General features: G+C 37.3%; 1 protein-coding gene across 1 annotated transcript in view; it reads right to left on the reverse strand.

Annotated features, from left to right (window-relative positions):
* Positions 1 to 12763, reverse strand: part of LOC120630818 (ubiquitin conjugation factor E4 B) — a 31476-nt gene that overhangs the window by 18487 nt on the left and 226 nt on the right. Inside the window, exons 2-7 of the mRNA XM_039900110.1 lie at positions 12043 to 12648; positions 10077 to 10218; positions 9223 to 9782; positions 7172 to 7420; positions 5841 to 6084; positions 87 to 260 (exon numbers count right to left, since the gene is read on the reverse strand). Coding sequence (XP_039756044.1) covers positions 87 to 260; positions 5841 to 6084; positions 7172 to 7420; positions 9223 to 9782; positions 10077 to 10218; positions 12043 to 12648 — 1975 coding nt within the window. The remainder of the gene's footprint in view (positions 1 to 86; positions 261 to 5840; positions 6085 to 7171; positions 7421 to 9222; positions 9783 to 10076; positions 10219 to 12042; positions 12649 to 12763) is intronic.

The following is a 12763-nucleotide window of genomic DNA, read 5'->3' on the forward strand; positions in this document are numbered from 1 at the left end:
TCTTTAAACTTATGGATTGGTAGGTCCAAAATTACCTTAAAAGATTACAATGATGCTGAAGTTGTAATTTTGAAACGTAAACTCACTGAGTCCATCAAGCCAGTCTTGCGCTTCCTGTGCGGTGAAGTAAAGCCTCGTTTCATCGCGCACACTGATCCATGTGTCCGGTTGGAACGTGTACAGTGGATACACACGTTCTAGCTTTATTCGCACCGACAGCAGTTGCAGCACCGAGCATACATTCAGCATGAACCCGTCACCTGGAGAAATAAAAATAAACAAGTGTTATATAAAATTCTTATTACCAAAATTTTTATGGAATACTAGCGCGTACCAAGCCTGCTTCGCCGTGCTAGACATTTTGCTTTATTTTATTTAAACAATAAACTTACATCATTAAATTTTTAATTTAAGTCTCATAATATATTAAATCATTTATTTCTCTCCGTATTCATTCTTTTCTATTCTCTTCTCGAGCGGGTAAATATCATTGTCTACACCCATGTACACCCAACAATAGAATATCATCATAGTAAATACAAGCTGTATTTGACAGTTCAAAAATAGGGGTGCTCCGATCGTCACCAAACTTTACAGGATTACTCGCCAGGTCTATCCGGAGATTCCCTGAAAGTTTCATTGAAATCGGTCCAGCCGTTTCGGAGCCTATACGGAACATACCCACACACTTTCTCTTTTATATATATATATATTGATAATTTATATCAGAAACTTGAGTGCTCTTTTATTGCCAGCCACGTCACGGGGCGCACGTCTCCTCTCACCACGGTTAGCAAGGGCAGGAGAAAATTATATCCCCGGCGAAAGGATAAAAATGTATCTACTCCCACAGCTATATCAACTCTAAGGCACTGGCGCAAAAGTGGAAATAATATCCAAATAATATATGTGTAATAATAAACGAGCGTAAACTTCTCCTATTCCATATTTCCGTGTTTAAGCAAGTTATATCCCTTGTCTGGGAAAATAATCGGGGGATATAATTTTTGTCTCCTGCCCGTGCTAGCCCTGCAGTAGGTTTATCATGGAGACATTTTGTCCATGAGGACAAGAAAAAATTGATATCTTCTCCCACAGTTTTATCCACTAAAAAACGCTTGGGCGCAAATAATATACATACTTGGGGGTAAATTTCATCTATCCCCTGTTGCTGTGCTTTGGCAGGTGGACAAGTAAATTGGATCCTTTGTGAGTGGATATAATAGGGGGATATTTTATCAGCCCCTGCCTATACTGGCCAAGTGCAGTATGGCCAAGTGCGAATAGGTAGACTTCACACCCTTTTAAGAACATTATGGAAGAACTCTCTGGTATGCAGGTTTTCACACGATGTTTTTCTTCAAAGTGTTTGTTTGTTTACATATAATATATACATAATATACTTCCTCACGGCTATGATCGCAAGCTTTTTAAACTTTTTCAACATAGCCAATGAGTCTTTAAGCCAATGAATTCTTCATTCTATAATATTAGAACTCAAAGATAAATTCGATACTGGCAGTACCGTATATATGATACCGCATTGCTTATGTATTGTTTACTATAGCTGCAATCAAGGATAAGGTCATGCAGGTAAATAGAAATATGTTGCAATAACAATGAAAAGAGCGTTATAATACATACACTGTGCACCTGGCATTCATTATTATTGTAACTAATATAAAGCTTTTAATTAAAAAATAATGACAACTGAGTTTCTTGCCAGTTCTATTATTAATTTAGAACTATTGTATATTACACAGTGGCAGGTTTTAAATACTGAATTTCAAGTCAGAGATTATCTTGATATATATAAATAGCAGGCAAACCAATGAGCGGGTAGCGGTCAAATGATTACCGCTGCATAAACACCAAGCAAAATAGATTGGATAGTTCATTTATCGTAAAAGTAAATAGGCTCTACAACGTCCCGCTACGCCCAATATGAGCGAAGAATCAATGAAAAATGTTGCAAAATCGGTAAACATTATTCATTGCGATAGCTTCCGTTAACGGTTAAAGTGTTGTACGTTCTTGAAACAACTTTACAACAACAACTAGCGCTTTAGTTTGTTAAAAGGTTTCTTATATTGAACATGAACTGGTACAGTAGAAACATCGCATAAATAATATAAATTGTTCTTTTCAATTCGGTAGAAAATATAACTGTTGCTATGTTTTGGTTTATTAAAAAACACTGCTGTTTGTCTGTCTATCCTATCTGTCTATGATGCCAAAGCGATCTACAGTTTTCACCCTAACAACAGGCAATTTTATAGAATGCGCGTTATCATACATTGACCCCGACTCCTGTTTAAACCCATCTTTTAATCAGAGATTACAAAAAAAGGATTTATGCTGTTTCAACTCTATTTTAAGAACGGTATGTACTATTCGTAGACATACTCCATTGCAAAAAGAATACATTATTAATATTAATAGTCTATAACTGTTTTGCTGGACTCTGGACTCTCCCAACGGCTTTGCGCTTAATCACCACGTTGTGCAGACGGATTGGTGAACGCAGCAGATGACAGTAGTCGCACGAAGGACCCTGCTGACCGTTCTCTGTTAGCTTCCCTTAATCGCCTCGTACGACATACGTTCGGGTGGTGACAACTGTATTCTGATCTGCAGCATCTGCCATTAAATAAATATACGTTTCCTTGCAAGGAATGGAGCCTCTCGCATCGATTTTATTCCTCTATGTTCTTTCTTAATTCTGTACATATTTTTTCGCACGATTCATTTGTCAACGGAAGTGTCGCATAAAAATCTATTTATGTCGAGTTTGTTAGTAAAAATAATAGAAAATACATTGTTTTTTTTTTTTTTAAGTTTCTAAGAGCCGGTGTTTCCACCGTGATCTTGGAAAGCGTATAAATTGGATTGACGCCAATATAAAATCATTCAACGAGGTGAGGTGAGCGACATTCAACGCAATATCTATTTCGACTATAGTCATTAGGCGTAATAGTACTTTAGATGGGTCTGGCTACGCGATCAACTGTATTCATTTGTTTGTATAAACAATTTTATGTGTATCATCATCATCGTCAATTCAAACAATTGACGTCCACTGCTGGACATAGGTCTTTTGTAGGGGGTCCTGGGCCGGTTGCCTCCAGCGGCTCCCAGCGACTCGCCTGATGTCGTCAGTCCACCTCATTTTCTACCGTCTAACCGATGAGATAAGAGGTGGTCTATTCACTTCGAATAGACTGAACAAATGGCACGGACCGGTGTCGGGCAGCAGCGACACTGGTGCGTTTAGTCTAGCCCTGCGATGACCAACCCGCCTGCCGCAATTCGGCGAAATCTTTGTATGTAACAGTACTAAAATTAATGGAATACTTTGCACAATAATCTATGCCGATTAAGGTCATAAAACTGTTACGAAATCTTAGAACCTTCGAGTATTACCCAAAAAGTTACACCCTTGAACTAGGTCAAGATCAGCCGAACCTCAAAATTTGAATGCTAGACAAGTAAAGAATAGAAATGATACCCTTGGAAAGCCTGTGAGACTGGGACAAAGGTTCTGTCAGAAATTTCGAGAAACCACAGAGAATATACGGAATTATAAATTAAAGTTTTGAACAATTGCAATTTTTTATTTTTTTTTAAATCGTAACAATATACATCTAAATATTATGTGTCTAATTCACAGGTTTAAAAGTTTTTTAAGCAACTTCTAACTTGTATCCGGATTAGGATCTTTAGGAAACTATCTTGCGATATTATTGAAAATTTCATTAACATCCTCAGCCTCTTAGTATCGGTTAATTATTTTGCAGCTCTAAGTTATTGCATGAGAATTTCATAAATTTCAACTTGATTCATCGCATTCTTCAGAAAAAAGAATTTTGACAAACAGACAGAAGCACAAACAAACAGCCACACAGACTGACAACGAATCATTTATTTTTCGAACGAATCATTTAAGACCACTTCGTTCTCCGTTTGCGTGTCTATTATAAATTCTCAAATCCCCAAATAGGCCATTACAACAATGGAAAATGAAATATATCGAAGCGTAGCTCGACATAAGCAACATCCACGTTTTCCACATAGGTATAAAGATTAAAGTCAATGCCTTCGCGGCACTGACTCACCAGCGTCCAGACACCGCTTGGCTAGACACGCGCGTGTTTAGATTTGGCCGTGTAACACAAAAACAATACATATATTGTAAATTCAGATTCGCATAGACGTCAATCGAAATACAATTCAAATATTCATCAGTTATCTAAGTAGCTATAACGCTTACTTTGGGGCTAGCTAGCCCCTAGCGATGTATGTATTGTGGTAATTACAAAAAATTGTGGAAATTTACAAAATTCAATAATGCGAATCAATATCGATTTCAAAAATGTTAAAATTTTTACAGTAAGTTAATATTATTGACGGCCGACTGGCGCAGTAGGCGACCCTGCTTTCTGAGTCCATGGTCGTGGCTTCGATTCCCACAACTGGAAGATTTTTGTGTGATGAACATGAATGTTTTTCAGTGTCATCTGTTCATCTGTACTTTATAAGTATTTATGTACATTTTTCATAAAAATATTCAACAGTCATATTAGTACCCATAACACAAGCTACGCTTACTTTAGGGCTAGATGGCGATGTGTGTATTGTCGTAGTATAATTATTTATTTATTATATTTAGTTCATGGATAAAAAATAGCCTTTACCTATAATTCTCAGGCTCTTAATCTGTAACTATGCAACACATCACGTCTATACGTTGTTCGTTGGTGCGTGAAAGAAGGACAAACCGTCATACAAAATTATCGCAATATATGTATTACTTTCGCATATAATTATTATTATTCACCTCCAAAGAACCAACTGTTACATATATATATTTGTGAAGTATTCGAAAGAATTTTTAGAGAAGGTACCTATTTGAATCTAAGGCCATTTGTGATTCGGATTTAGTCAATTTGAGTAGGTTATATTTGTTTCAGTATTGTTTCGTTTCTAGGATTCCGTACCAAAAGAGTAAATTAGGACCCTATTACTAAGACATCACTGTCCGTCCGTCTGTCACCAGACGTGTCACCGTGTAGCTCATGAAGCGAGATAGTTAGACAGTTTAAATTTTGACAGATGATGTACTTACTCGTATGTTGCCGCTATAACAACACATACTAAAAAAAAAGATGTTTTTCCTAGCCGTTTTTACAGATAATGGTACGGGAACCGTTTGTGCACGAGTCTGGCTCGGACCGTGCGGGTATTTTATAAACGTCGCAGTTTGTTTCCCGATGTTAAAATACGTCGTGAGTTGAGTTTATTAGTGTTTTGTGCAGCCGAAATAACTTGGCCGCCTTTATCACTAAAATGCGCAGGAAACAATTACATTTTTTTTTATTCCACTACAAGTTAGCCATTGACTGCAATCTCACTTGGTGAAAAGTGATGATGGCGTCTAAGATGGCAGCGGGCTAACCTGTTAAGGAGTATTGTAGGCATCGCACCAGAACACATTAATCGCTTAGCGGCACGTCTTTGTCGGTAGGGTGGTAACTAGCTTACCCCGCATGTGATCTCTTTTCATCATCATATCAACCCATTACCTGCTCATCAGTGTCGTGCACTTCATACATGCACGAAAACACTGCCTACCCTAAAATTGATATATAACTCGTATAGGAGGAGGATTTTTGCAGTTTAATGCAATTTTCCTGCTGTATGCATACCCTGGTAAGAAAGCACAGCGCACGCCACTGCTGCTCATTACAGGGCACGGGTTTAAGGCCATAATCCACCAAGCTGGCCCAGAGTGGATTGGTCGACGGATAGTCATTTAATTTGCAGTAATAAATTGAGCTTACCCGCAAGTGATCTCTCGTCAGTCTGCAATTGCGCGCGTCTCTCATTACGTTGCAACACGTTCGCGAAGTAGTTGAGAAACGGCTCCCTGGCTTCGGGGCACAGCAGGATGTTGTGGCAGATGACGTGGAGTGTGCTGCGACTGGCTTCCACCTCCCTTTGGAGGGAGAACACCAGGCTCTGGTCTGTGCCGACACCGAACATGCGCTCGGCCAGACGGGGATTCTCCTCCGCGAAGAGGGATATCTGGAGACAATCGTACATACGAGTCTCGGATATATTTTTTCTTTATGTGATTTAATACTCGGTTTAATACACAACCGAAACCAATTCTCCATCTTTAAAAGGAAACGGTTTATGTAATGATGGCGATTAGTACCTATATATTTTCGAGGAATGTAAATAAAAGCAAAAATTTACTTTTCGTATGCATCTTTATCTTTACATTATGTAAAACAAAGACTCTCCCGCTGTTTTTAGATCTTATAAACTACTTTACGTCTTCGGACAGTGCGTGTTGCCATTGATCACTTACGGATCTGAGACTTGTCGCTAACTATGGGCCTCATAAGAAGGCTCAGAGTCACTTAGCTGGCGATGGAAAGAGCCATGTTAGGAGTATCTCTACGTGATCAAATTAGAAATGAGGAGATCCGTAGAAGAACTAGAGTTAGCGACATAGCTCAGCGAGTCGCGAAGCTGAAGTGGCAATGGGCGGGGCACGTAGTTTGGAGAACCTATGAACGTTGGATCCCAAGGTGTTAGAGTGGCAACCCTGCACCGGCAACCGCAACGTTGGTTGACCCCCAAACAGGTGACCAGATGAAGTCAAGCGAGTCGCGGGGATACAAGCGGCCCAGAATCGTGGAGTTTGGAACGCCCTACAAAAGACCTCCAGCAGTGGACGTCAGTCGGTTGATTTGATGAAACTACTTTACGGATTTTAATGTACTCTTCAGCAATAGATACGAGTAATAAAAGAGGAAAGTTTACATGCAGTACACATATTATACATATATAATAGTAAATAAAGGCCTAGAAAAGATTCGTAATGTTATTTTGTAAGATACATAGTTTTGTATGTTAACATTGCTAACAAACTGCCCCACATTAGTATCTTCATTGTTCCGTGCGAATCCGGGGCGGGTAGCTAGTAAGTACTATTATAAAATAAACTACATAATCAAATTTGGCAACAGTGACCCAACGTAAAACAAACGCTTAAAATATAACAAAGTAAAGTTAATTTTTGTTCCTATTTCCAGGATAGTCCGTCGGCTAAAACCAAAGTTAATGCAAGTTTGATTCGATAAGAAGCAAATATGGTACTCACGGCAAAGAAAGGCCCCAGAAAGCTGACTCTTGCGATCTCTCTTCCAGGCGCTGTAGTTAACGCGGGGGGACATAGGCTGGGTAGACGGGCAATCAACGCACACACAGGACGCGTCGAATGTCTAGGCCCGGCTCTCAACTCGCATAGAGATCGTAGAGCTCGCAACGCTGCCCCGTGTCCTCGTCCAACGAGCTGAGATACGCACCGTCGCATCTCCTCGCGAATACCCATTAATAATGGGATGAATATCTGCGCATACGAAAGAATTCATCAACTAAAATACAGAAGGTACTTAACGATGAGTATAAAATTTGCATGCTCGCAATCGTAGCGTCGTTTTCGACTATCGAAACTGTAACGTCAAAACAAAATGGACCTAATGCTGCATTTATTAGAGTTGCAAATTTTTTAATCTTGTTTTTTATTCTGCAAGGAGCGCTTGCTTAGGTGTTGACGAATTTCAGCTTCAAAGCAACGGTAATAAATAAACTTTTAGTCTGACGTTACAGTGTATCTATAATCGAAACCGATCAATGATTAGGAGTGTGTTTCTTTTTCTAAAGATACTGTACTGTAATCATAAAGTATAGAAACATCAGCATCATCCGCACTAAAGCCCTTTAAGGGACTGTTGTATCGTCATCAATATACACACATACATATATATATTCATGTACAGCGGCGTGCATAGAGGGTATGCAGATGATATGAAATGAAGAAAATCTCCAGTACGAGTTATATTTTTATAACCCGTGCTGGACATTTTTTACTTTGTATTATCTGCCCGCTTAGTGCACGCTGTATATATATACTCAACTTTTACTCAAGGCATAAGTGCAGTACAGTACTTTAGGGCTCTACATTTGTCTTTACTTCTACAGACAGCGTTCTTGTCGATACGTTTGTGAAATAATAGTAAAAATAGTAAATTCGCAGAATTCCCTATTGTAAAATTAGTCAGTTTAAGGACAATTTTTCTTAAGTTTTTCAATATTGGAAACAGACTGCACAATTGCAGGCATGCATATCTTGCAAGAATATCGATGAACACACAAAACATTAAAATAGAATAAAATATTTTTATGAAAAACCTTAAAACTTTTGTAATTGACAAAATCTGAGTGCGGTCCTGGCTATGTATGACAGTATTAAGTATTTATTTATAATTTTACCCTCAAATAATTTCTGATTGTTTCGTACGTGCCGTTGTTTGTAGTTTTAATATTACCTACATGAAATAAGTTGTAAATATTCTCATTGAGTGAAATTATAATTTCTTTTGAGAAAAATAAACGTCTCTAACCACAACTATGTTATTTCCATCACTAGATAAAATCTTAAGTGACAACCACGAACGCTCTGTCAAGAGTGAACAGACTGAATAAAATATACAAAGATAATTGCACGTGTAGCACAGAAGTTACGAACATTATTTTATATTTCGTATCATTTCTCCGTTCAGACGCAACGCAATTCGTTTTAGTAATGCAATGAGCTATCTTTCTTTCTATTTTACATCTTTCCTCGATCTCTGACGTGACTTTAATGTCACTTTCAATAATTCTCGGCCGAAAAAATTATCAAACACTAGCGTACCCAGCCCGCTTCGGGCTAGATTTTGCTTTATTTTGTTTAAACAATAAACTTACAAGCACATCATAAAATTTTAATTTAAGTGTCATAATATATGAAATCATTTATTTCTCTCCGTATTCATTATCTTCTATTCTCTTCTCGAGCGGGTGAAGATCATTATCTACACCCATGTACACCCAACAATAGAATATCATCATAGTAAATAAAAGCTGTATTTGACAGTTCAAAACTAGGAGTGCTCCGATCGTCACCAAACTTTACAGAATTACTCGCCAGGTCAAGCCGGAGATTCCCTGAAAGTTTCATTGAAATTGGTCCAGCCGTTTCGGAGCCTATACGTAACATACCCACACACTTTCTCTTTTATATATATATATATATATATATATATAGATAGATAGATATGAAGAATCACTTCAGATTTTTTTCTTTAAAAAGATGATTTCTGTACTTACTTCATCGAAGGCTTCTTTATCCATGTATGTAGCCAAAAGCACTTCTGGCATGAGACCTATCGGCGTATTTCCGTTTAAAATATATGGTAATAATGGCGATTTATTGCAGGTCGGGAAGTCATACCTGCCTCTGAGCACTAACACTAAATTATTTACAAGTAAGGTCCGTAAACTTTGCAGCAAGTCACTCAACGGTGGTTCTGAACTTTTCTTAGAGTGTTCCCTCTCATAAATATTAATGTTGTTGTAGAATTTAAGTATGTAACTAACAGCTAGACCCTGGGCGGGAATAGTTTTTGGAATAGGCAGTGATGGGGTGGGACAGTCTGCTTTGTCTGGATCAGTTTCGGAAAGGAGATGTCCAGTCGTAAGGTCATCACCACAGTCTTCACTAAGTCTTTTTGTTATCTCAGTTACTGCAATCAGTTTTTGATTTAGAGGATCTGATTTATCTAAAAGTTGTGTTAGGACGTCCATAAGAGCCTCTGATGCTAGTTCCTCCAAACTGAGTTTTGGGTTGTCAAGAAGAGATATTGCTATTGACGGTACAAAAATTCCACCTGAAATGGAAAGACCTATAAGATATAAAAATTTAAATGAACCCTTGTATTTAACTTAGAAAAGAGATAGGAGAATATTACAAATGTAATTAAAATAAGTTGCCTTATTGAAAGTTGTCCAAACATTTAAATACCAGTTTGGCACTAACTCCATCATAAGATTAAGCATTGGCACTTATATAACCAAATTTTAAAATCGTAAATGTAAATGCATGCAAAGCCTTAAGAAATATATCTTTATATTATATATTTAAATTCAAGTTAGTATTTATATTATCATAATTTTAGTCTCACCTGCACTCTCATCTGACCATGATACTTGGAGTATCTTTGCGACAATATTCCTAAGTTGTTCTTCCGTAAGTTCTGTGCAACTTACTGTGCGAGACCTTTGTATTTTACGTGCAGGTGATTGTGTCGGGTCACTGTCTTCAACCTAAAATATATTAGCCTTGTAGACGTTTCAAACATTACGTAGTGTTTTTTTTTCACACATTACAAAATTTGATAAAAATTATTTCTGTGGGAACTTTTGTATTTTTTATGATAAAAAGTCTATTTTAATTCAGAGATATATCTATGTAACTGTTAGCTATATGGGTAGACTTCACACATCTTTGAGAACATAATGAAGAACTTTCAGACCTGCAGTATTCATCACAATGTTTTGCTTCCTCCCCAAAAGGTAGGCGGAAGTATAACAAAGCAAGAAATATGGTCTAAATAATACTAGAACACTTTGATTGAATGTTGTCATTCTAGGTAAGGCCATGCAATTAAGTAATAAAAAAAATATTTTTTGTTAATAAAAATTAGTAAAAATCATTTTAAGTCTTCTTGTTACATCATTAACTTCATCATGAGCCCCAGTTGCCCAAAAAAATAATTACTTTTATAAAGGAATGCAAAAGGTTCCTAGTAGAACTATAATGAATGAATGAATGAATACACTTTTATTGTACACCAAAGAAACAAAAAGTAGTTACAAAGATATAAATACAAATCAAGGGAGTACAATTTGTGAGAGTACAACTATAGTGTGGACAACAAATAGATGGGATATTAGGGAGCTAAAAGCACAAGAGATCCAACTATGGCAGCAACTATTCAACTAACTATGAATAAAAATGTACATTATGCCACCAAGCTCAGTGCAAATCCATGCAGGCAAATTTGATTCACCTTAGCATACTAAAAGGAAAATAAACTTAACCAGACTACATAGTTTTGTACCAAAGTTACCAAGATTTCCTACACTAAACTGTCACATAAATAAACATTTCGTTAATTAATATATCAGGGGTAGAACCCAGGTTATGCAAATATATTTACTGCCTGCTTGACATAAAAAATGCAATGCAGTCAGGCTCAAACTTCTTCATGAATTATAAAATTAACATGCAAATCATCATTAAACTTTTGGTATAATATAATATGTAGGATATCATTAAACTGCATACAATATACTACATTTATGCATAATATATTTATACTATGTATTAATGTGCAAAACATTAGGTCAATATAGCTACGTAATGAATAAAATCAAACTGCATTAACTGATAAATATACATCAGGCAGGTAATAAACAATTAATGATAAACACTGGCTGTCCACACAAACATTTGTACCATTAATAGCCATGTCAATCATGAGAGAGATAACAAAATATTATAAGAAAGAGTAGCTTTCTTGCACTATATATTAACTTTATTGGAAACTTATTAATTAAAAAAGAAAAGCATGATCACTTTAGAGCAACTTTTTCAAAGCAAACCAGGGATAGTTGATCCTGAGATAGCCATGCTATATATTACAATACTGTGAAATTATTCAAACAAAGAATCAAAATCTAATGAACAATTAGTCTTGATGAAAGGATAAATAGGAGTACTTTAATTTTAAGAGTACCAAATGAATACTTTATTTCATAAGGAAAAGGAAGAAAGGTGTTTGATTCAATACAAGTGTGTCAGAAATACAAGTACTGTATCTATTCCCTAACTAACAGTTGCCTGCATTCCTTGTCTGCTCTTATTATAGTACAAATCCTGTGGGAACTAATTGATTTCTTGGGATAAAAAGTAGCCTATGTTACTTTGGGTCCTTTCAACTAACTCTATGCCACAAATCAAAATGATTAGTTGCTTAGTGAGGATGTGAAGGACACACAAACAACTTTCGCATTTATAATAATTAAGGATTTTTTCCCTATGGGAAAGAGTAAGCAACAGACAGACAACACAACACCAACCCTTACCTCCATAGCTTCCTGTTGATGTTCAGACTGGGAATTCCTTTCTGATACATCATCTACCTCCATTGACAGAGATCGACGTGAACAGCTAGGTGAAGCATTGCTTGTTCGTGGCCTAACAGGGGGTGGCTCAGCAAACTGGGCCGGGGAATTTGACCGTGATGTGCTGTCCTCTCTATTAGAAGCACCTTCAGAATTGGTTACAGTGGAATGAGGCAAGCCCCTCACAGAACCGCAGGTCAACAAAGTATCTTCACCCATTGAATCAAAACTATTATATTGTCTTGTTTGAGACAAATCTGTCATTTTGGTATCTGGCATTTCATCCAATAAATTACTCTCGGGCTTCTCCGTTACGATTAAGCCATCTGCTGGTATTTTTGTTTGCTCTGGCACTTCACTTTTGTTCTCTGTGAACGTCTGTTCTTTGTCTGAACTCTCAGAATTTTCGTTAGAACTGCGAGGCGCGGGGGATAAACGTGATGTAGGTGCAGGATTAAGCACGTCGGGCGGCACTGAGGCGCCAGGCGTTATAGGAGGACTAGGCGGAACTGGAGAGGGACCAGTGCCACCCAAAGCTGCTAATCGCGCCAATCTTCGCCTTCGTATCTGCAACGAAGCAAAATTTATCGATGGGAACCGAGCACGTGTAGAAATTTACACTCACACCAACGCTAAACACCACGACACTAACGCTTTGTTTTGTTACGAAATTAGATTGGCC

The sequence above is a fragment of the Pararge aegeria genome, chromosome 17 (assembly GCF_905163445.1).
Source record: "Pararge aegeria chromosome 17, ilParAegt1.1, whole genome shotgun sequence".
NCBI lineage: Eukaryota > Metazoa > Arthropoda > Insecta > Lepidoptera > Nymphalidae > Pararge > Pararge aegeria.